The 21,851-nt window shown below is 51.2% G+C and overlaps 2 protein-coding genes across 3 annotated transcripts in view; both read left to right on the top strand.

Moving 5' to 3' along the window:
• PCSK6 (proprotein convertase subtilisin/kexin type 6) overlaps positions 1–12,147 on the top strand; it is a 35,150-nt gene extending 23,003 nt beyond the window's left edge. The window contains exons 11-21 of one of the 2 annotated variants that reach the window (XM_071568460.1): positions 64–181; positions 1,365–1,553; positions 1,988–2,124; positions 4,070–4,249; positions 4,820–4,937; positions 5,475–5,671; positions 6,106–6,193; positions 7,213–7,304; positions 8,549–8,678; positions 9,673–9,785; positions 10,226–12,147. In XM_071568460.1, coding sequence (XP_071424561.1) covers positions 64–181; positions 1,365–1,553; positions 1,988–2,124; positions 4,070–4,249; positions 4,820–4,937; positions 5,475–5,671; positions 6,106–6,193; positions 7,213–7,304; positions 8,549–8,678; positions 9,673–9,785; positions 10,226–10,323 — 1,460 coding nt within the window. In that variant the 3' untranslated portion in view covers positions 10,324–12,147. The remainder of the gene's footprint in view (positions 1–63; positions 182–1,364; positions 1,554–1,987; positions 2,125–4,069; positions 4,250–4,819; positions 4,938–5,474; positions 5,672–6,105; positions 6,194–7,212; positions 7,305–8,548; positions 8,679–9,672; positions 9,786–10,225) is intronic. The other variant, XM_071568461.1, reaches the window with a different exon arrangement.
• Positions 12,148–15,719: 3,572 nt separating this feature from the next.
• Positions 15,720–21,528, top strand: SNRPA1 (small nuclear ribonucleoprotein polypeptide A'). The gene is made up of 9 exons (XM_071568725.1): positions 15,720–15,886; positions 16,684–16,831; positions 17,275–17,353; positions 17,674–17,720; positions 18,406–18,508; positions 19,005–19,084; positions 20,334–20,409; positions 20,766–20,859; positions 21,354–21,528. Exons 1-9 carry the CDS (start codon positions 15,805–15,807, stop codon positions 21,410–21,412), a joined length of 768 nt encoding a protein of 255 aa, XP_071424826.1. The 5' UTR covers positions 15,720–15,804; the 3' UTR covers positions 21,413–21,528.
• The last annotated feature ends 323 nt before the right edge of the window (positions 21,529–21,851 follow it).

The raw sequence follows: 21,851 nt of genomic DNA, 5'->3' as shown, positions 1-21,851 counted from the left end.
TGAGGAGGAGCTCCTGGCCGCTGCTTGGAAGGCAATGGATTTCTGAGTCTTCTCTCTTTCCAGTTAGCCATCTATATGGCTTTGGGCTGGTGGATGCTGACGCTATTGTGGTGGAAGCCAAGAAGTGGAAGATGGTTCCTTCCCAGCACGTCTGTGTGGGAAGCCTGGACAGGGTGCCCAAGTGAGTGGGGTGGGGTGGGGTGGGATGGGGTATGGTGGGGTGGGGTTGGGTGCTCTCCCAGGGCACGCAGATGCTTGGAAGGAGTGTTGAAGGAGCTGGCTCTTGCAATGCAATGGCTGTCCCAGAATTTGAAAAGGGAAATTAGGAGTCAGGATAGCTGGGAGAAGTCCATGTGCAGACAAGGTGATGTTCATGGATTTTGTCATGATCCACGCCATCCGCACCAAAGTCTGTTTATTGACCTAGAAGTCCTCGGCTGGGGTCTGTGCCCTTGGCTTGGTGCAGAGCAGGTCCCATGGGAGCTCTCCAGGACCAGCTTTGACAGCAGGTGATCTGTTTTTGCCCTTTTGCAAGCTTTCACTTCCCAGACAAGTGATCATCAGGGAATTTTTGAGAGCTGACAGCGAGATACCAAACCCAACTTGCCTGCTGGGTCCTACATGAGTGGTGATGTCTTGGTCTCTCTGCAGTCTTCCACCAAGCATTTTGTTCTCATGGAAGAGACCAAAAAGTGGTGCTTTGTTGCAAAGGTTTTCAAATTGCCGGTGTCTGGGGTCTCTTAGGATTCAACTTCAGGTTCAAACCAGCTTAGGCTCACATCTCATCCTTGGTAGGTCAGTCCCTGCTAGGTTAAAGGGTGGGATCAGGGATCTGACCACATGGACTCTCCTGATTTACCACTGCCTGGCTGTAGAGCAAGAGAGTTTTTCATTAGAAAAGTCTCTGGAAGACTTGCATATGCAAAACAGGAATGAACGTGAAGCCAAATGTGTTCATGAAGCTATTTATCTGATACAGACACTAATTACAGCCCAAAGAGGAGCACTGCACTGCTAATTATAATTGTGCGGTGCCCTTGCAGCCCATAAGGCACAGATCTTAGAAGCAGTTCAAACCCATCTTGTTGCCATCCAGCAATTCAGCAAATTCCCATGCTAGGACACTGGGAATTGCAATGGAGAAGGAGATAATTTGTGCTGTGAAGCTGTAGGAGACTGAGATCACAGAATCATAGAATCAGCTGGGTTGGAAGAGACCTCTGAGACCATCAAGTCCAACCCTTGATCAAACCCCACTATGATTACCAGATCATGGCACAGAGTGCCACATGCAGTTCAAGCATAACTGGGCGTCCATACTGCTGGGAACTGTCCCCATCATGGCACTGTGCCTGTCCCCACAGGTACATCCGAGCCGACCACGTGCTGCGCGCCAGCACCCTCAGCAGCGGCTGCGCTGAGCACCGTGAGCAGCATGTGCTGTACTTGGAGCACGTCGTGGTGCGGCTCAGCATCTCCCACCCACGCCGGGGAGACCTCCAGATCAGCCTTGTGTCTCCAGCAGGAACCAGGTCGCAGCTCCTCGCCAGGAGGTAAGAGTGGCCAGAGTCAGGGTGTGCCTGGGCTGGGCAGTGTCCTCCTTTGGGGGGTTGCTGTGAGTTTCCTCAGGGTTTGGGAAGGTGGGGGCATGCCCAGGTCTCAGCTGCAGAAGGGTTCCATGCAAGAGTGGGTGCATGCAAAGAATCCTTAATCATAGAATCAGTGGGGTTGGAAGAGACCACTGAGATCATCAAGTCCAACCCTTAATCCAACCCCACTTTGATCACCAGATCATGGCACTCAGTGCCATGTCCAGTCCCACCTTAAAAACCTCCAGGGTTGGAGAATCCACCACCTCCCTGGGCAGACTATTCCAATGCCTGACCACTCTCTCTCCTAACCTTAATCCTTCAATACCTATCTCCCTTTTCTGAAAAAACCCAACATTCAAAGTCACGTTTCTTGATGTGTGGCATCACCATTGCAGGGTGTTTGACCACTCCAACGAGGGGTTCAAGGGCTGGGAGTTCATGACCGTCCACTGCTGGGGGGAGCGGGCAGCAGGGGAGTGGACCCTGGAGATCCACGACACGCCATCCCAAGTGCGCAATCCCGCCGTGCAAGGTAAGGATCCCCCCGTGCCCACCAGCTCCTCTCGCTCCCAACGCTCATTGCAGGCTGCTTTGCTTGGCTGTAAATATCGCTGTGAGTTTTTATGTTCTCCAGCAAAACTGTATTGCCTAAATTTCTCAGAACTGGGAATGAAACGTCAGCCCTGAGCTCAGGAGGCTGCCAGTCTGGCTGAGCTGGGACCGGGTGTTCTCCCAGCAGCAGCAAAACTTGCTGCACCCGAGAGCCAGTTTCCAAAATTAAACCGTAATGAGGCAAAACGAGGAAACCCAAGAGCTGTAATTGTTGTTTGTTTGTTTTGCTTCACTGCTGGGACATCTGGCGCGTGGGCTGGTTGTGCAATGGCGCAAGGGGATGATGCCCCTCAGGCTGCAGACAGACGGATGGACAGACATCCTCCCGGGCCTGCCACTGTGCTGGCAGGGGGTGGCTGGGCCCCCTGCTTGTCCCCAACCTCGCTGTGTTCCCCCCTCCCTGACTTGGCTGCCTGCTCCCAGCGAAGGAGCTGTGCTCGCAGGATCTGGCCCTGCCAGGAAGGGGCAGCTGCCTTGCTGGCTGGTGGCAGCAGGGCCTGAAGAATCCTGCCTGGGGCTGCTGCGTGTTGTGGGGGTTTTAAATCCACACAATCACTGATAGGAAGCCAGGAGTATATTAAAAACTTCTCCCACGCGACTTTCTGGCGGGAGGTGCACGCAGGGGTTCATTGAGCACAAAGTGTTTCTGTTTGCTGCCTTCCCCCAAACTCTTTTGAACTGGGAGAGCAGCAGCAAAGCGCCCACAGAGCTGCTTTTCCCCTGGTATTTACAGTTTGTGGCGGGTGTTTCTGAGCCCCTCAAGGGCATCAGGGCTCGCCTTTACCTGGCTGGGCAAATCCAAAGGAGTGTGCTAAGTCACCCCCTCAAAGGGTCTGCAGCAGGTTTGAAGCACAGAGGGCAAAGAGGGAGGAAAAAAGAGCAAAGATGCTCCCAGTTTGTAGCAGAAATGGGTATTAAATGTTCATTCACTGCCAGTAAATCGGCTAATTTAATACCAATTAAATACTGTGGGTGTCCTGTTGCTGGCACTGCTGCATCCCCACATCATCCCTGTGTATCCCTAGCTTTCTTCACGTGGGATATTTTAGATTTAAAGCCAATCTAATTCTTTTGGTGGAGGCATTTCCCCAGCTGATGCTGCCGGAGCTCAGTCCTTTGCAGGCTCCACGATGGTTCTGCTCAGTGCAGCAGGTGGGTCCTCTCAACCCTTTGGGAGAGCCAGGGGCTTTGGGTATTGAAAATGTTAAGCCCTTCCTGGAAATGCAGGGATTAGGAGTTAAAGCTGAGCGTGCCATGGGCATGAAGTGACTTGCATTGATGGGGAATTGAAAGAAAAACAGCATTGGAAAGAAGCAGCAGCATTTTTAGGCTCCCTCCCCAAAGCCATGTGGCTCGTGGAGGGTCTTGATTTAGGTATAAGGCCTTATGGGGGTCCTACCAGGTGCACCACAGTCTCTGGTGGATCCCACAGTGTCTTAAGGGAAGCCAAGCCCAGACCTTTGATTTGTCTGGAAAAGGGATGGCTGGAGCAACAGCAGCAAGAAATAATCCAGTGTGTGCCAGGAGGCTTTTGTCAGACAAAAATAATCCTCTATTGTGGAGCTTTTAAAGTTACTGGTTCTCTCCAGTGTTGGACATGAAGGCTGTGGTGTTGCTGCACTTCGTCAGATGATTCACAGAATTAAAAATCCTTTATAGATGCCTTAAATGGCTGCATTTGTGTGGGCTGAGAGCTCAGGGGCTCATGAACATTTCTGGGTGTTCGCTGTTTGCTTCTGCATTGCAGTGCCAGGGGTGATGCCCTGATAGTCCAGTCCATGCTCCTTCTGCTTCCCCCAAAACTGAGCTCCCCATGGAGGAGCGAGACAGGGAGTGGCATGGGTGACATTGTGCCTGCCCCACAGGGAAGCTGAAGGAGTGGAGCCTCATCTTCTATGGGACAGCTGAGCATCCTTACACTGCAGTGGGTGGGCCCCAGTCCCGTGGGAGGTCGCTGGAAGTGCCAACATCAGAGATGGAGCCATCGAGAGCCGCGTTCCTGCAGAGCCAGGTGGAGGTGGCAGAGGAGGAAGAGGAGTACGCAGGTAAGTGCTGGCTGAGCTGCCGTGTTGTCCCCCACAAAATACCTGGGAAAATGCAAACCCTGATAAACTGGGAGAGCCACAAGGCCTGATCCTGCCTGGGGCTGAGGCAAGCTGGGAGGAGCTGTGCCTGTGGCCAGCGCGGAGCAGCAGGATGGTGAAATTAGAAGGTAGAAAAATGCCCCATCCCAGCACTCCCACCACAAATTGGTGGTGCAGCTGTCTGAGGGGTAAAAAAAGCTCTGCCCACTTTCCCTCCTCCACCATGGGCAGGGGAGGGTGTCCCTGCTGGTCCCTGAGGAGCAGGTCCCTCTTTCAGAGCTGCTCCTGTACCAGTGTTCAGCCAGAGATGGCTGGGAGGGATTCCTTCAGGGGAGAAGGAGCTGCAGGAGAGACGAGCACCCAGAGCTCTGCAGCTCCATAGGATAAAATTTACAACATAATAAATAGGGAATCAGATAGGTGGAGGGTCCCCAGCCCCTCCCCAGTGTGCATTGATCCAGGGAGGGTGTGCTCAGGGCATCCTGGCAGTGGGGTCTGGGAGATGCTCACCTTCTCCCTGCTCTGAACCAGTCCCTCCCCACCCAGGTCCGTGCCACCCCGAGTGCGGTGACCAGGGCTGTGATGGCCCCAATGCCGACCAGTGCTTGAACTGCATCCACTACAGCCTGGGCAGCGTGAAAACTGGCAGGTGAGGAGTGGTGGGGGTTCCCCAGACAGCAGCAACACTTTTCCCCAAGTCTTGCACCTCAACATGGGTCATAGATGTCTGCACAGAGAAAGAAGCGTATGAGAGATAAAAGGGAAGGAGGAGGAGGTGTGGGGTCCCTGCCTTGGATTAGGGTACATTGGGGTGGGGGGCACTGGAGAACCTTGGCCATGTAGTCATGGTGGGGAAGAAGCACTGGCATCACCAACTGGAGTCAACCACACCCAAGGGACACTGAGCTGAGGTGACAAATCACTTCTGGAATAGGATTTTCCACTTCTCAGTCTCTTGAGTTAGCACAGGGGCAGTTTACCTACAGCTGGGACAAGAAGGTCCCTGGCTCTGCATTACACAGCCATGACTTTCAAGACACCCTAAATCTTAAGAATAAGAAGCAAACAAGCCCAAATTTGCACCAAGGCTGGTGGAATGCTGCAGGGGAGGGGATGGCAGCAGGTGCCTGGGGCGAGAGGTAACTGGCTGTTGGCACCAAAGCCTGGCACTCTGTTTCTTCCCCAGGATGTGTGTGAGCTCCTGCCCCGCGGGGTTTTTCGGTGACAAAGGCGGACGGAGGTGCCGCCGGTGCTACAGGGGCTGCGAGCGCTGCCTCGGGAGGGGCCCAACCCAGTGCACGGCCTGCAAGAGGAACCTGTACCACCACCAGGAGATGAACACCTGCGTGGTGCTGTGTCCAACCGGGTTCTACGCCGAGGAACGTAAGGATGTTTATCACTTGCAAGTTGTAGCACGAGGATGGGCAGAGGCTGCTTCTATTTTAAGTGCTATGGGTGGAGAACACACCTTGGTTTTTGAGTATTGGCTTTGAATTTCCCCCTTGACACACTTTGCACAGTGGAGGCAGGAGGGAAAACCTCTGAGTGTTCGGAGGGTGGTGCAAAGCAGAGCTGCTCGACTCAGCTCTTAATTACAAGACTGTAATTAATGAACCTAATGGCTTGTAAAGCATGTTTCTTCTTAGCAAGCAATGACAGATAAGGTCACCTGCAATAGCAGGGATCCTTTGGGGTGGATGTGCCTCTCCACCCTGGGGAGCTGGTGCTGGGGTGCAGTGGGGCTTTACGGCTCCAACTGCCGCTTGCAAATCACGGTCCGGATTTTAATCTCCCTGCCTTGCTTTGTTTTTTGAAAGGTCAGAAACGCTGTCTGAAATGTCATCAAAGCTGTAAAAAATGTGTTGGTGAAGCAGACAAATGTACTGCATGCAAAGAGGGATTCAGGTAAAACACCAGCACCGGACGAGTTTATACCTGCAGCATTGATTTAAATTTGGGATTTCCGATGGGAAATTAGAGAGTGAGTTAGTTAAAGACTCAAGATTCTGCTTCCATGGTACTAGGTGGTGATTAGTGTCTCTTTCTTAGCTGAAAACCATTATTTAAATTTAATTTTCTTTTCTCCAGCTCTTGCCAGGGTGGTGGGCAAGTGCTGTGTAGGGCTGGTACCAGGTTGAGCTCTGCCAGGCAGGCTGAGAATGATCCCTGCAAGTGCAGAAAGCCTTCCTTCACATTCATCCATACTGAAAGTTTTATCCAATGTACCTGTTGAGTGGGGCTAGTACAGGACAATGGTTTTCCAACAATGCACTGGGCACCCTCGCTGCTGGCCCCAGAGCACCTGTGGGATGCAGAGCACTGTGTCAGCACCAGGGAAAAGCTGTTTTCCATCCCCAGCTGCACATGGATGATCCCATAGCAGTCTGCAGTGTTTGGGCACTGTGAGTCACAGCCATGGTGCAGCACTGGGGCTCGCTCACACAAAGAAATTCCCACTGCCAAAAGATTATCTACTCCCTCAGAAAAGCACAAGTGGAGGCACTTGTCAGACATAATCCACTTGACACTTGTTCTTTATTGTCCAATATCCTTTTAAGCCAGGACTTCAAATCATCCCTGCCATGGTGAAGCAGCACCAGCCCAGCCGCGGCGCTGAACCAATTTCCTTTGATTCCAGGGAGCCTCAATGGTGCAGAAGGTCTTTGGGAGAGCCTGGCTGGTTGCCCATGGGAAAAACATAATTTTATTTCCTCCTGGATAGTTAATTAAGGAACCTGCAGCCATCCCTTTGGTCCAGGCAGGACTTCAATTTCTCCTGAAGTGCTGTCTGGCTTTCTGATGTGCTGCAGGCTGAGGATACTGTAGGGCACTGGGGGATGTGGAGCTGGGGATGGGAACAGGCTGTGTTGAGTCCTCAGAGCCCACAGCTTTGGGTGTAAACATCCTCTCTGCTTTCCTGACAGCCTGGCAGGAGAGACCTGCATGCCAGAGTGCCAGCCTGCCATGTACCTCAGCCGGGAGCCCCGGCGGTGTGAGACCTGCCCTGCCAGCACAGGTACATCCCTCACCCCTCAGCGTCCCCATGCCAGACCCCAAAACTTGTGCATCAGGACCCAGTGCCTGCTGCCCCCAACCTGAGCCAAGGCAGAGCTTCAAGGTGGGGAAGCAGTCTCAACTCTCAGCACATCCTGCGAGGTGTATGTTCGTACTGGAAAGGTTTTTAGGGAGTTTTTACATTTTTATTAGAGCCATATTTTATTTCCCGGTCTCCCCAAAGCCAGGTGCTTGAGTTTAATAAGGTTGCGGGGGAGGCCGTAAAACCCTCTCGGAGTGATGGAAGATGGGTTTGCAGTGGATAAAAATGTCAGGAAGCTGAAGTGTGTTATCCTGGCCACCCCTCAGTGCTGGGCAGGTCACTGCTGACTTTCCCCAGCTGCCCAAAGTCGCTCACCGTTCCCTTTAAATCCTGCCTTCCTTGCTTCTTGCAAGTCCAATTATTTTCCATTGTTAATGTTTGCGTCTGCCCTTGAAATCATCATAGATCTGATGATAATATGATCTCTAGACAATTCATGTTCAGTGGCGTGAACCTCTTCTATCATACATGGGCAATTTCCTTAGACTAAATCCAAAATATTTATTGATCTTGTTGGCAGGCATGGAAGGGAGCGGGCTCTTAATCCCTTAAGAAAACGACTTCCCTTCTAATTCTTATTCCAGTCAGTGTAAATGTTCTCCACCACAATTATTTTTCCAGCCTTTTCCCGTCTCCTTTTCCTGCATAACCATTTCTCAAGCCTGGTGCGTGGAAGGCCTCTAATGATACCACCTCCATCACTGAGTTTTGCTGCCCAGCCACAACGCACCCAGAATGGGGCCCTCTGCTTTCCCAGCTCCTCTCCAGAGCCCTTCCCTCCTCCAGCTCCTCTGCAGCCCAATTTAACATCTCCTTTTCCACCTTGCATAGGGTGGGAATTCCAAACCAGCTTGGGAGTGGTGGCTGATGGCCCAGAGGGGATTTTGCTGTGCTGTTCCCTGCTGAGCCCTGGTGGCTCTTGGCTCTGCAGAGGGACAGACCTGGCTCCTGGCTGGGTGGGAGCTGGGGTTTTGGGGATGGAAGCTGAGTTTTTTGGGCTATAAGCCAAGCAGATGTGCTGGACCTTGGTGGCACACAATCATCTTGTTCATGAGCAAGGCAGAGCCAAGATGGTGCTCCCATCTTACACGTGGCTGTGGCCACAATTGCACTGTCTCCAAAATCACCCACATGCCATTTTGGCCTCTTGCCTGTTCCCACAGGGCTGGGAGAGGAGGACTGCACCCCCTGCACCCCCGAGGGCCCTGCACTCCACTGGCACTGCGTCCCCACCTGCCGTGAGGGCTTTTACCCTGCCGACAGCCACGGGCTGCCCAACAAAGTCTGCAAGAGGTAAAGAACCAGCCTGGTGGCAACAGCAGCAAAGCTGGCACTGATGGGGGAGCACTGTCAGACATGATAAAATAATGGCAGAAGCAGCTCACAGCTGGAGCTGTTTGCTAGAAAGATTAAAATAGGGATGAGGGAGCCTGGGCAGCCATGGGGCTGGACCCCACACGCCCCTGCCCTCTGGATTCAAGAGCTCCCCCCCCAGAGCCAGCCAAGGTGTCTTAGGGCTATGGTGAAAGGGGCTCAGCCCAGGCCTTGGGCTCTATGGAGGAGGTGTGGGAGGAAGGGTAATGTTTAGGTAAATACTCCAGCTTTCAATTAAACCTGCTCTGTTCTCCCCGTGGCCGTGTTGGAGCAGCGTTCCCCACTCTTGGCCCAGCACAGGGGCTGCGTGTGGGAGACAGGGAGGTGCCGGGAGGCAGCAATTTGCTCCCACTCTCCGGTATCTGCACTTGAAGTGGGGAGTGCGAGTGGGTTCAGCCTCATTAAAGCAGACACGAAAGGAAAGGATTAAAGGTGACTTGGGAACACAGTCCCTGTCTGCCTGGGGTTTCATTCACTTATGCTGGTTCTCCAGTGGGGAGGAACAAGGGACCAGCATCCCTTCCCAGGTGTTCCAGGTACGGCCTCCACAAGCCACTGTCCCCAGGCAGGAGACACAGCTGTTGGGCTCTTCTTCCTCAACAAAAGGGTGAGAGCAGCACAGGTTCCCCTTGCAGCCCTTTTTCTACCTGGGATTGCTGGGAAGAGAGCTGCATGTCCCACTGAATCTTCCCAGGAGCTTTTGGGATGTCACCAGCTGTCACTGGGCACCACCGAGCCCATTTCCCCAGGGCTTCAATAACTTTTCAAGCTTCAGATTTGCCATTTTCCATATCCTCTGGTTTGCCCTGGATGTCAGTGCTGGCACACAGGTCTGCTGGCTGACAGCCCATTTTGAGTGGCCAGATTGGAGTGTTGGTGCCGGTTCAGAGCACAGCAGTGTCTCTGTCCCCAGGTGTGATGACCACTGCTCAGCCTGCGAGGGCTCCAGTGGAAACTGCCTCCGGTGCAAAGAAGGTTTCAGCCTCCTTGGTGGCTCCTGTGTAACAAATGAAACCTGTACCAATGGTAAGTGGCAGAACTGCTGGCACCACAGTGCTTCCTCACTAACAAAAATAAGGGGTTTGGGGGATTCCCTCACCATGTAGAACCAAACGTGTTGGAGCTGCTGGGCTTGCTGGGGCACAGCTGCAGCAGGCTGGGCTCCAGCTTGGGTGGGCAGGTGGCTTACCTGGCATTGCTGCTGGATATCTGTCTGTTGCTTAAACACATCCAAGCGTTTGTATTTCATTATCGTTTAGTCTTGGGGCTAATTCTCCCACTCGCTGCAAAAGCTCCTTTATTCCTTCATTAAAACCATGTGAAAGATGCCCTTAAAAAGTGACTCCTTTTCAATTCTCTCTCCCCAAACACTGGAATGAATTACACCGCCTGTTACGTGCAGTGTTTGTTTGTTTAAAATGTTAATCTGCTCTCATTTTCTCTTGTTCCTCCCCTCGGCCTCCCAGCTGACAAGACTTTCTGTGAGATGGTGAAATCAAACAAGCTCTGTGAAAAGAAGCTGTTTGTGCAGTTCTGCTGTCAGACGTGTCTTATGGCCGGGTAAAGTTCAGTGGCTGCGTCCATCCAGGACTTCCACCGACTGCCAGCCCAGTTTTGCCAAATGTTTAGGACAAAAAGTTTATTTTTTCAGCTTTGGGAGAGTTTACATGGTGCTGTCAAGCATTTGCTCGTAAGTTTGATAGCTTTAATATCACTGTCAGGGCGTTTCTATAGCAATATGTTAAGCAGAGATCGGATCGTACCCTGAATGAGCAAGTCCTGGGAGCAGCAGACGGGCGGTGATATTAATACTGTCAAACACTCCTCGTGAGCAGGGACTGATGCATGATCCATGTACACGCGCTTGGTTCTTCGCAGAGATCCTGCTGACCCCCCGCTCCGAGCGGCCGGCGGGAGCCCTCACTGCAAGGGATGCAGGACCCCACGGGATCTGCGAGGAAAGAGCCATTTCTGGCTCAGTTTTTGGTACCCTTTTCTGCTAGGTGAGAGCTGATCCAAACCTGCATTACCAAGGGCTCTGTACATAGGTCAAACGATGAACCAGGCGGTTCTGGAGCGGTGCCCCACAGCCCGCTCCGGCATTCCTGTTCAGATTCGGTCAGGCCGGGCGATAACTGGAGATTTGAGGACCAAAGGGAGAGCTGCCCCACGTGGCTCTGCAGGTGTGTCAGCCCAGCAGGGAACTGCAGGCAGGCAAAACCCGTGTGCCTACAGGAAGACTTAGGGATTTAGGGGGGTTTGTCCACAAGGACCAGCCTTACCACAAAATGTATTTCCCTCCTGGAACTGTGAGTAAGTTGCCGATCAGTTCAGTTCTGGAATGGGCAAGATCCATCCTCTAAATGAGATGCTGTCCCAATCAATCTCTTCTGGCATTTTGTGTCATGATCCCCTGTTTTGCTGGGTGTACCCCTCTCTCTCACAAAATCCTCCTGTTCAAGGCAGTGATTTTTCTTGGGCATCTACTTCCCAAATGAGACATTCCAGGGATCCAGACAGGAAACTTAATTCTACAAAACCCTTCCCTGAAACAAACCTTTTCATGCTCTCTCCTAATAGTAAGTCATGTGGTGTTTATATAATTGTGTTTAAGATATCCTTGGCTATGTTGTTTTACAGATTTTTTAAAAATAACTTATACAATCCTTGTTTTTCTCTGTGGACTATTTTTTATATGGGAGTGGGGTATCTTTTTGTGTCTTATTCCCTCTCCTCTTCTCCTCTGTGACCCTGCAAAGCCACTCTTTGCATCAGACATATGTAAACACTCTTTCCTACGCTGCATGTTCTGATTTTCATTGTTAATAGTTTTAATGAGTTAAACCATTTGCCAGTGAAATTCTCAGTACGAACTGTCACCAGTCCCTCAGAGCTGGGGTAATCCCTGCTTGGTTTTGGCTGCAATGACTTGTGCCCTGCCTGGGCTTGCCCACTTGGAGCTCACCTCAGCCAGGTGAAGAGGGGAAAGCCACACCACCACCGGTCCTCACCTTCCTGGACTAAACCCAAGGAAAGATGGAGCTTTGGTGAACTGACCTTTTAAGTTAATAAACTATTGATCTCCCCTGACAAATGAATCTGTGCTTTTTCCAAATTCATGCAGCTGCCATCCCAGCTGGAGGCAGAGAAGGGATGCACCTCATGTCTTTATTTTGCTGGACAAATGAGCTCCTGATGAGCCCAGAGCACCGGTGGGAGAAACACTCAGGAACAGATGAGCTGCATCTGCTAAAACGTCACTATTGTTCTCATAAAGATCTTTCACCTTTACCTGCCCCATGCCAGGCTGGGATGGCATCTCTGGTGCACCCAGAGCTGGGATGTGGGGCTGTGCTCGGACACTGCTGGGTGTTTCCTCCGGTGTGAGGGATCCTGGATGAGCAGCAGCAGGGCTTGCTCCCCTTTTCCACTCATCCAAGGAGCATCCTGAGCCCCCCCAGTTTCCCCCTGCAGTTCCCATCAGTGGGGTAATTGTTCCCTGTTGGCTGCGGGGGGAAGGAGAGGAGTTGCTGCTGTGTTGGGGAACGGAGGGAGCTGTGGAGCCTTTTCTTTGTCATGTTGGGTTTTGCAATGTTTAACCTTGGGCCAAGTGCCCAGGGTACTGTCTGGATATCTGGAACTCAGATTTTTAAGTGTGAAAAAAAGAAAAGAATGGAGCCCTCCCACAAGGGTAGATCCTGTCCCAGAGATGTGCTGCTGTTGGCTCCTGCATCTTGTGGGTCTTCACATTTATCAGATGAATAAATGTGAATTAATCACATACAGTGATTCTTTCTCTTGCTTGAGGATTCCCCTTTCTTGAGCCAAACCAGAGGTCAGGACTGGGGTGAAATGCTCCCGTCTTCTGCCTGTGTGGTTTCAAAATACCAAACTTCATTTCTGTTGCTGTGTTCCTGAGTCAAAAAACAGGAGCTGTGGATCAGGAGCACTGTGTCAGCCTTTCAGTTCTCTGGCTCACAGCAGCCTGCCTCTAAATACTGATCCTGGTATATTTAGATGTACTGAAATGCTAAAAAAAAAAAGGAGAATGTTTACTTTTACATCCTTGACATAACTTAAAATACACACTGGGAGAAGCAATGCAATTTAAGATGACCAGTCCCCAGCAGTCCCAGCTTTATCCTGCTTTTTGCTGCCTTCCACCCTGCCAGGGAAAGAGAAACAAATTCTACACATTAAGTTCATGCAACACCAGCAGCTTCCAGCCTTTCCCTCAGAAATAATTCTTGTAATAAAATTCAGATTATTTCTCCAAGCTGTTGCAATACTTGCTTGGAGCTATTTAAGTCTGACTCTGGTGTGCTCAGAGGATCAAAGTGGCTGTCTCTTCAAGATAAATGCATATTTAGGCAATTTATTAAAGCTTAATTCTCTATTGTCTCTTGGCACCAAAGCTAACTCTGTAATAGCTGTTTTCTGGAAAATCTTAGTGCTGCCTGACTCCTCCTTTGCTGTTTGGCTGTGAGGCTGCATGCACAGCCATCTGCCATTGTGTGGCTGGCAGGTGGGGAACACACATCTTAAACCCATTGCTTTGACTTCCCATTGCAGAGGAAGAGCCGGCGAGAGCTCTTGTTCAGCATCTGAGCCCCAGGATCCGTCTGCTTGCAGTTACAACCCCGCCACGGCTGCAGGGCTGAGGCAAACAGCTGCATTGTGCTGAGGGAGAAAGGTCCCTGTTTTATTTGGCCTTGTCAGAGGCAGGACCTGCCTTCCAGGAGGCTGAAAAGAGTCTCCTTTTAACAACTGTCTGAAATGACTAAAGGCTCTGTTGTGTTTCCCACCGCATGATGCCTGAGTCACGTACAGCACTGCTGCTAATTCTTGGGTCTTTCTTTTGACAGCTCCCTCTTGTTCTTGTTCTCTAACTGCTTTTAAACAAATGCAGATGTTACAAAAGCCTGACTACGTGCTTTCACACAGAGCTTTGGTGAGGGGGTTTTACAGGAGGGAGCGCAGGAGCTGCCTGACCCCAGCTGACCCCTCTGGTCAGTCCTGGGGAAGGGCCTGGCGTCACACTCAGGGTGATGCCCCAAATGCTCCCAAAGGAACAGTATGAGCCATCCCTGTGCAGTGCCAAGTGTGGCTGTAGCATTCAACTTATTATCACATCCTCTGTGCTCACAGAAATGTCATGGCTCGTTGAAAATGTCCTTCCCTCGACAGCAGTGGGGACAGGAATCATTCCTCCTCATCTGGCTCAGGGAGCCCTTGGGGGCTGGGGCAGGATTTCTCCAGAAGTTCTGGCTTGGTGCCATTCAGCAGGTTTGGGGACTGGGAGGGTGCTCAGCTGCTTCTTTTCACAAGTCACCTTCAGTTCAGTCCCTCCTGTGGTTCACCCACCTGCAGACCCTCCTGCCACCAGCTGAGCCCTCCCCATGGCACCAAGTCCCTCTGCCACAGCCACCTCAGCTCCCCCAGCGCCACTCCCAGCTCTTCCTCGCTGTTCTCCAGATTCCTGGAGCAGGCAAGGGGGGTGTAGTGACATCTGAAAGCACATTTCATCTCACAGATGAAGGCTGATTGTCATGCCATAGCCTGTGACATGTTCCCAGCCCACCAGAGCATCTTTGAGACCAGGAATTCCACTGGAAGTGCCGGAGCAACTGCCCCAAACCCTGTACGGGGAAGATGATGAGCAACACCCTGTCCAGGAGCAAAGGCTGAGCTGCTGCTGGGAGGGAGGGAAAGCCCCGAGAGCTGTGGCTGTTGCAGGTCCTGCCCTGGCTGTGGAGCAGGAGGGGAACAGCAGCTGCTGGAACACAGAATCCCACGGGCTGAGCACACCGGGCAGGCTCTGTCCCAGGCTCTGTCCCACGGGAAGCAGCTCCTTGCTGCCAGTCCTTGAGTGGAGTTAGTTCCCAGCCTGCTCTGCCTGGATTTCTGCAGATAAATCCGTGCCTGGAAACACCACAAGTTTGGAGGGAGCCTCTGGTGGCACTTTGTGCAGCTTTAGGGCGCTATTGATACAGCAAAGCCTGCTGAGTTGGCTCATCCATCCCCCCAGGATGGGGGCTGGCCCCAGGGAGGGGGAACAGCCCGAGGGGGCACTGGGGGGGGCTGTGTCACCCCGGAGGTGACAGGGATGCTCCCTGTGTCACCTCGGAGATGGGGGGGATGCCCGTGGTAGGGGTTTTGGGGGTCTGTGTCAGCCCGGGGATGAAGGGGATGCCCGGGATGAGGTTTTGGGGGGCCTGTATCAACCCAAGATGAGGGAGATGCCCAGGATGGGGGTTCGGGGGGGTCTGTGTCACCTCGGGGATGAGCAGGATGCCCGGAATGGGGTTGTGGGGGGTCTATGACAACCCAGGATGAGGGGAAATGCCCGGGATGGAGCATTGGGAAGTCTGTTCCAGCCCAGGGCTGCCCGGGATGAGGCATTTGGTGTCGTTTTGGGGGTCTGTTCCAGCCTAAGGATGAGGAGATGCCCGGGGTGAGGTTTTGGGGGTCTGTTCCAGCCCAGGGAGGAGATGGGTGCCTGACATGGGGGTTTGAGGGCTTTAGGAGGTCTGTGCCAGCCCAGGGATGGGGGGGATGCCCGACATGGGGTATTTGGGCTGTTTTGGGGGTCTGTGCCCACCCAGGGATGGGGGGGATGCCCGGGATGGGGTATTGGGGGGTCTGTTCCAGCCCAGGGATGAGGAGGATGCCCAGGATGGGGTTTGGGGGGTCTGTTCCAGCCCAGGGATGAGGAGGATGCCCAGGATGGGGTTTGGGGGGTCTGTTCCAGCCCAGGGATGAGGAGGATGCCCAGGATGGGGTTTGGGGGGTCTGTTCCAGCCCAGGGATGAGGAGGATGCCCGGGGTGGTGTATTTGGGCTGTTTTGGGCTGTTTTCGGGTCTGTTCCCGCGCGGGCGGGGCCGGGGCCGGGGCGATCCCCGCCGCTCGCTGACTCGGCGCTCGGCCCGCTCGGCCGCTCGGGCTGGACGCGCTCGGCGCTCGGCGCGGTGTCCTGCGGCGGCGCGGCGCGCGCGGCCTGTCGCGGTGTGCGGGGCCTGTCGGGCCTCTCGCCGCCCTGTCGCGATGGTGAAGCTCACGGCGGAGCTCATCGAGCAGGCGGCGCAGTACACAAACGCCGTGCGCGACAGGGAGCTCGACCTGCGCGGTGCGCGGGCCCGGCGGGGCTCGGGCGGGGCGTGCGGGTGGATGTGCCGGGAAGGCGCCCACGAGGGTTGGAGGGGTGTCTGTGGGGCCTGTGATGGGATCGGGGGGGTCTGTGATGGGATCTGGGGGAATCTGATGGGATCTGGGGAGTCTGATGGGGTCGGGGGGGTCTGTGATGGGTTCTGGGGAGTCTGTGGTGGGATCTGGGGGGGGTCTCGATGGGATCTGAGGGGGTCTAATGGGATCGGGGGGGGGTCTGTGATGGGATCTGGAGAGTCTGATGGAATCTGGGGGGTCTGTGATGGGATCTGGGAGGTCTGTGATGGGATTTGGGGGATCTGTGTTGGGATCCGAGGGTCTCTATGGAATCTGGGGGGTCTGTGATGGAATCTGGAGATGTGTGATGGGATTGGATAATTGGGTTGGAAGGGAACTCAGTCACCTCGTTGCAGCCCCAGGAAGGGGATATTGTGGGATTGTAGGAGGAAGGGGCGGTGAAGGGGGCGGGATGTGCCCCCAGCACGAGGGGTGTGCTGGGAGGGGGGTTTGGGGCTGAGGGGCACACACAGGGAGGGGCTTGGGGCGTTTGCTGGATGGGAGGAAGAGGCACTGAGGAGTCTCGGGGGCTGTTGGGTGTGAGAGGGAAAGTTTGGTCTGTGAATGGTGTGGGGGAGTCGATCCCGAGGTGTTTTGACTGAGATTTATCAGCATCCTCAGTCCATCCAGAGTGCCCCCCACCTGCCCTGCTTTGCCCTGCTCTGGGCACCGTCTGATCCCTGCCCTGCACTCCCTCCCCAGGCTATAAAATCCCTGTGATTGAGAACTTGGGTGCCACCCTGGACCAGTTTGATGCCATTGATTTCTCTGACAATGAGATCCGAAAGCTGGATGGGTTCCCCCTGCTGAGGAGGCTGAAAACTCTGCTCATGAACAACAACAGGATTTGGTAAGAGGCTGTTTGGGGCAGAGGAAAATGCCCTTGAGAGAGAAGTGTGTGGCTGTCAGTGCTGGGTAGGTGCAGAAGTGTTGGTTTTATGGACATAAAATCAGCACTGAGTGCTGTGTGTGCTCTCTGATTTTTCTTCCTCTTCCAATGCAGAAATCAGTCTTTGTTTTTCAGCCAGGACAGTGAGATGCAGAGTTTGAAATTTGGCCAGAACTTTGAATTTCAATAATTCTCATAAAAATAAGAATGAATTTAAATCCCATATTGCAGCTGGTGCACTGATATTTATTGCCAGCTTAGAAAAAGAGTTGCAGTGGATGCTCTCCCAAACTTTTGGCAGTGCCAGGCTGGGTTGTTCCACAGGGAGATCCTCTGTTGTGTTTCCTGTGGGTCTTTTCACCACTGCTAATTCCTAAATGAAACCCTTGTTGTCTGTTCTGCAGTCGGATTGGGGAGAACCTGGAGCAGGCCCTGCCCAGCCTCACTGAGCTCATTCTCACCAACAACAACATTGCTGAACTGGTAAGCTGCTGCAGGATAAAGCTGAACAAGCTTAAATGGTGCTTCTCCTCTTTCTGATTTTTCTCAGAGTAGTGCCATCTGCTTTTGGTAATAATTAGTTCTTTTGTGTCATGTGAGTTTGGTAATTAATGGTGTACCTGCTTTAATGAACATGATTTGCAGCTTGCAGTGCAACAGAAATCACAAAGCTTAGTGGGTTAAAATAATTGCAGTAATTCTAATTATTCTCTAAAATAGATATGAGGTCAGGAACTTTGTTGTCAAATATTTCTTTTTCACTGATTGGATTTAAAGTTTCTTGCTGTGCTCTCATTGCCCAGGGTGAACTGGATCCATTATCAACTATTAAATCATTGACTTACCTGAGGTGGGTAATCCTGAAAAGAAAAGCTGCTCTTTCTCTGCTGTTTGAACTCTGCTGCTGGCCTGGCTCTTTGCTTTGATCTGCAATGTCCTGCTTTTTATGGGCTGTGACAGATCCATTATGTCTGAAATTGAATTAATAAGCAGCATTTCCCCTGCACTTCATCTGGTACTGAATGTCTGAGGCTTCACTGACAGGCTGCTGGGCCAGTGAGATGTAATATCTCTAGAAACCAGCAAGTCTTGAAGTAAACTTGCCTTTAAAATCCTAAACCCCAAAGCTTTATTAAACTGTTGTTCCAAAATACTTTAAAATATGTGTAAGCAAAGACTTTTCTGTAACCTCTCCTTTGATGTGAGGGATGAGAAGAAAAGTGGTTTGTCCTGTGATATTTCAGATGATCAGTGTCCAGGTAGAAAATGTGATGGTTCAGTTACTTGTTTGGGTTTATTATTATTATTTTGAAGTTATTCTTTATGTCCTTCTTCAGTAAAATCTACTCATTGATGAAGTGCAAGTTTTTACTGTGGTTTCCATTACATCAAAGAACTGTCACCAGGCCTGTTTAGTTATTTCTTGTCTGTTACAACAAAAAGTGCATGAATACATTTCAAATATGTGTCTGTATTTCAATACAAATGTATTTTAAAATATATTAAGGACTTTATAACCTTTATTTACTTTCTAGTGTTTTAAGGAATCCTGTAACAAATAAGAAGCATTACAGATTGTACCTAATCCATAAAGTTCCACAGGTCAGAGTGCTGGATTTTCAAAAAGTGAAACTCAAAGTAAGTCTGTTTTCTTTTGATTTACCACCTTTGTTTTTGCACTCTTGAAAATTCCTCACTAACAAAAAGCTTTTTGCCACAGTTGTAGATTTATTGAAACTCTGCAAGCGGCTCTGAAACAGAGTCATTGTTTGCTTTCCTGCTTTCATTCAGTTAAGGATATAGTGTGGTTAATTAAGTTTTACTGCCTTTGTTCAGTGTTAGACCTTTCTGTCCCTCTGGTGTTGGTGAAGACAGACCTCTAGAGAGAGAGATGAGCAGTCACAGCAGAGCCCTCAGCTCTTGGGGAAGATGAGCATGGAAAAGAGTTCTTAGTTTTAAGAGGCTGATACATCTTTGAGTGTTTGGGAAATGATTATCTGCTTGTTCTTCCATCTGGTCCCCACGTACCCATTTCACTGATGAAGATGAGCCAAAGTGTCTTTTCTTGGCAAGGCAGAGGCTTTGCAGACTGTGATGTTCTCCCATTAACTCTGTGTGTGTGGTATCGCTGTAGGAGCGACAGGAGGCAGAGAAAATGTTCAAGGGCAAACGGGGTGCACAACTTGCAAAGGATATTGCCAGGAGAGCCAAAACGTAAGATAAAACAAACAAATTTCCACTGGCATCCTCCTTCAGAAACACCACTCACTTCCTTTGTGGGCAGTGTCAGGCAGAAAACTGAGCTCTCAGCTGCTGGCAGGATGCCTTAAAAGCTTTGGGAGCCAGAAGGGCCTTGTCCAAGCACCCCAAGTTTTGGATGGTGGTGAATACAGCTCAGGAATAGTTCTGAAAAAAATCTTCGGTCAGGATGGATTCATTGAAGGCAACAAGCAGGAAACCTGAATTTCATTTTTTCTTTTTGGTATTTAATTGTGGAGAGGTGGCCAGTTTATTTTCTGGGTTTTTTTCCCTAGATGATTAGTAACTGAATTTTTTCCTTTTGCCCTGGAATATAAACTGTAAAATCTGTTTTAGTTGGGAGGATAAATGCAGATGAAAACCTTTACTTAACCTATTACAAGTGTATGTTTATTTAATTTAATTCTTAATTGGTACATCATATAGTTTGTTTGATCAACTTCTTTGGAAATAAGAATTCAGATTATGTAGGGCAACAGCATTTCCAAATTCATAGTTAAATAAACAAGTGTCTTGTACTTATGTAGTATTTAAAGCTGTAATAGATGGACTCCAGCACTAGTTTGTGAGTGGAAAGGGTTTCAGGTCTGTGATTGTTTTAGAACAAGCAGGTGATTGAACTAAATAGTTCAATAAACATGAAGGAAATCTTTCTGAAGCTGCAAGAGCACTTTGGTGCTGTGTCAGCTTTTCAGGGATTTCTTTCCAGCTCTTTCCATTTTGACATAGTACATATTTTTCTTTGTTTTTCCTTAAAGCAGCAGCAGATGAGCTTTTTCTTTAGGATGACATCCAGTCTAGTGTAGCCTTTAATCCATCCTGTAGCACTATCATATTAGACACGTGAGAACAGAGGACCCAGTTTCAATTACTCTTTATCCACCCTGCTTTTGTAATGGCAGCAGACCCACCTGAGTGTTCAACAACATCCAAATCAAAGAGCTTTTGTCAACTGCCTAATTAATAAAGTTAAGTTCTGCCTCTTCTTTAAGAGCAGATTAAAAGGTGGGGAGGGAATGGGACAGGAGAACAAGTTGCTGGTGTTTCTGAAGGAGGCAATTCTTCACTGTATCAGTTTGTTAACAAAGATAAGATACTACACTTGACTGAATGAAATGCTTCCAAACCTAGTTTGGAAACATTTCAAGTTAGAGGAGCACCTGTTCTTCAGAAAGTCTAACTGGCCTTTATTTTTCCTTTGAAGCTTCAATCCAGGGGCTGGTCTGCCAACTGACAAAAAGAAAGCTGGGCCTTCCCCAGGAGACGTGGAGGCAATTAAGGTAAATGTGCCAGGAGGAAAGCTGTTGTGGATCTAAACTGAACAAATGTTTCTTTTGTCCTGTTCAGGATATAGGTCAGTGTGTCCTGACTTTGGTTTAGGTGCTTTTTCTGTCATTTTTTCTGCCATACCTGCTTTGTGAGAACTTAAATGAAGGGTAGTCTGAGCTTAGAAGTCTCCCAGGATAGAGCAGTTTGTTAATAAGAAGTAAGATTGTACTTTGTCACTTGCAGCATTTTCTAGAACTAGGATTTAGTAGAACTGTCACAGGAGCTCAGTGTCACTTACCTGGTTGTTGTGTGAATTCTGAGCAGGCTGGTGCTGTGTGTGAGGATTCACTGTGCTCTCTGTTTTCAGACTGCCATAGCAAATGCCACGACTCTGGCTGAGGTGGAGCGACTGAAGGGGTTGCTGCAGGCTGGGCAGATTCCTGGCAGGGAGCGAAAATCAGGTCACTTCTCTTCTGTTGCTCTTGTTTCCCAAACAGAATCCACCTTTCTGGTGTTGTGTGTGATCTCAGTAGGGGGTTAATAGAAGAGTCACTCTGGGAGTTGTAAAGCTTGTTTTAGAGGAGTGTAACTGTCAGAAGGATTGGTGTAGGATCTGCCTGGCCCTGAGTGCAGCTCAGGGCTGTTACTGCACTCCCTCCAGAGTAAAGTGCCAAATAAGGGCTTTGCTGTATTGGATAACTCCAAAGTTCTGAGTGTTCATGCCTTGGGTGTGGGTTGTGTCACAGCAGTGATTGATTCCCTGAGAGCTCTCCATGAACACACAGCCCATGGCAGGGTGGCCACGTCACCTGTTTGCTGTGTGTCAGGGATACTTTGATTTTCCTTTCTGTACTGCTTTTAAGAACTCCCACTGTTACTCCTCCTCTTCCGAGGGGTGGGAGAAGAACGCTGACTCCTGCAGCAGCTGCCCTGAAACTCTGTCCTGTCCTTTCAGGCCCCTTGGAGGATGGAGAAGAAGAAATGGAAGAGGACACGGTGCCCAACGGGTCGTAGCTGGGGCTGTCCCGCGGTCTGGCCCTCCCCAGGAGCCCATTCGCGCCCCAGCCCGGGGCTCATCTCCCTCTGTCCCTGCACATTTCAGTGTTCAATAAACGAACTGTCCCTTTTTCTCCCCGCGGTGCCGCGTCCCGTTCTCGACCCGGGGGGGGCGGGCGAGGGGCGGGGCCGGAGGGGCCCTCTGCGTGCTCTGATTGGCTGCCTGGCGCCACCATCTCTGCGCTCATTGGGCGGCGCAGCCGTCATGTCTCCGGGTTTGCGCGCTGGCAGAGGGGCCGCGTCGCATGGCGGTGAGGGCGGACGGGGCGGTGATTGGAGCAGGGGGCGGTGACGGGCGGAGCCCTGATTGGCAGAGGAGGCGGTACCCGGACGTGAGGCGATGACGGGCGGGGCGGTGATTGGCGCAGGGGCGATGTCCAGACGTGAGGCGATGACG

Source organism: Pithys albifrons, chromosome 13 (genome assembly GCF_047495875.1).
Source record: "Pithys albifrons albifrons isolate INPA30051 chromosome 13, PitAlb_v1, whole genome shotgun sequence".
In the NCBI taxonomy this organism is placed as follows: domain Eukaryota; kingdom Metazoa; phylum Chordata; class Aves; order Passeriformes; family Thamnophilidae; genus Pithys; species Pithys albifrons.
The sequence above is the reverse complement of the archived record's forward strand: the minus strand, read 5'-3'. Positions and strand labels throughout refer to the sequence as shown.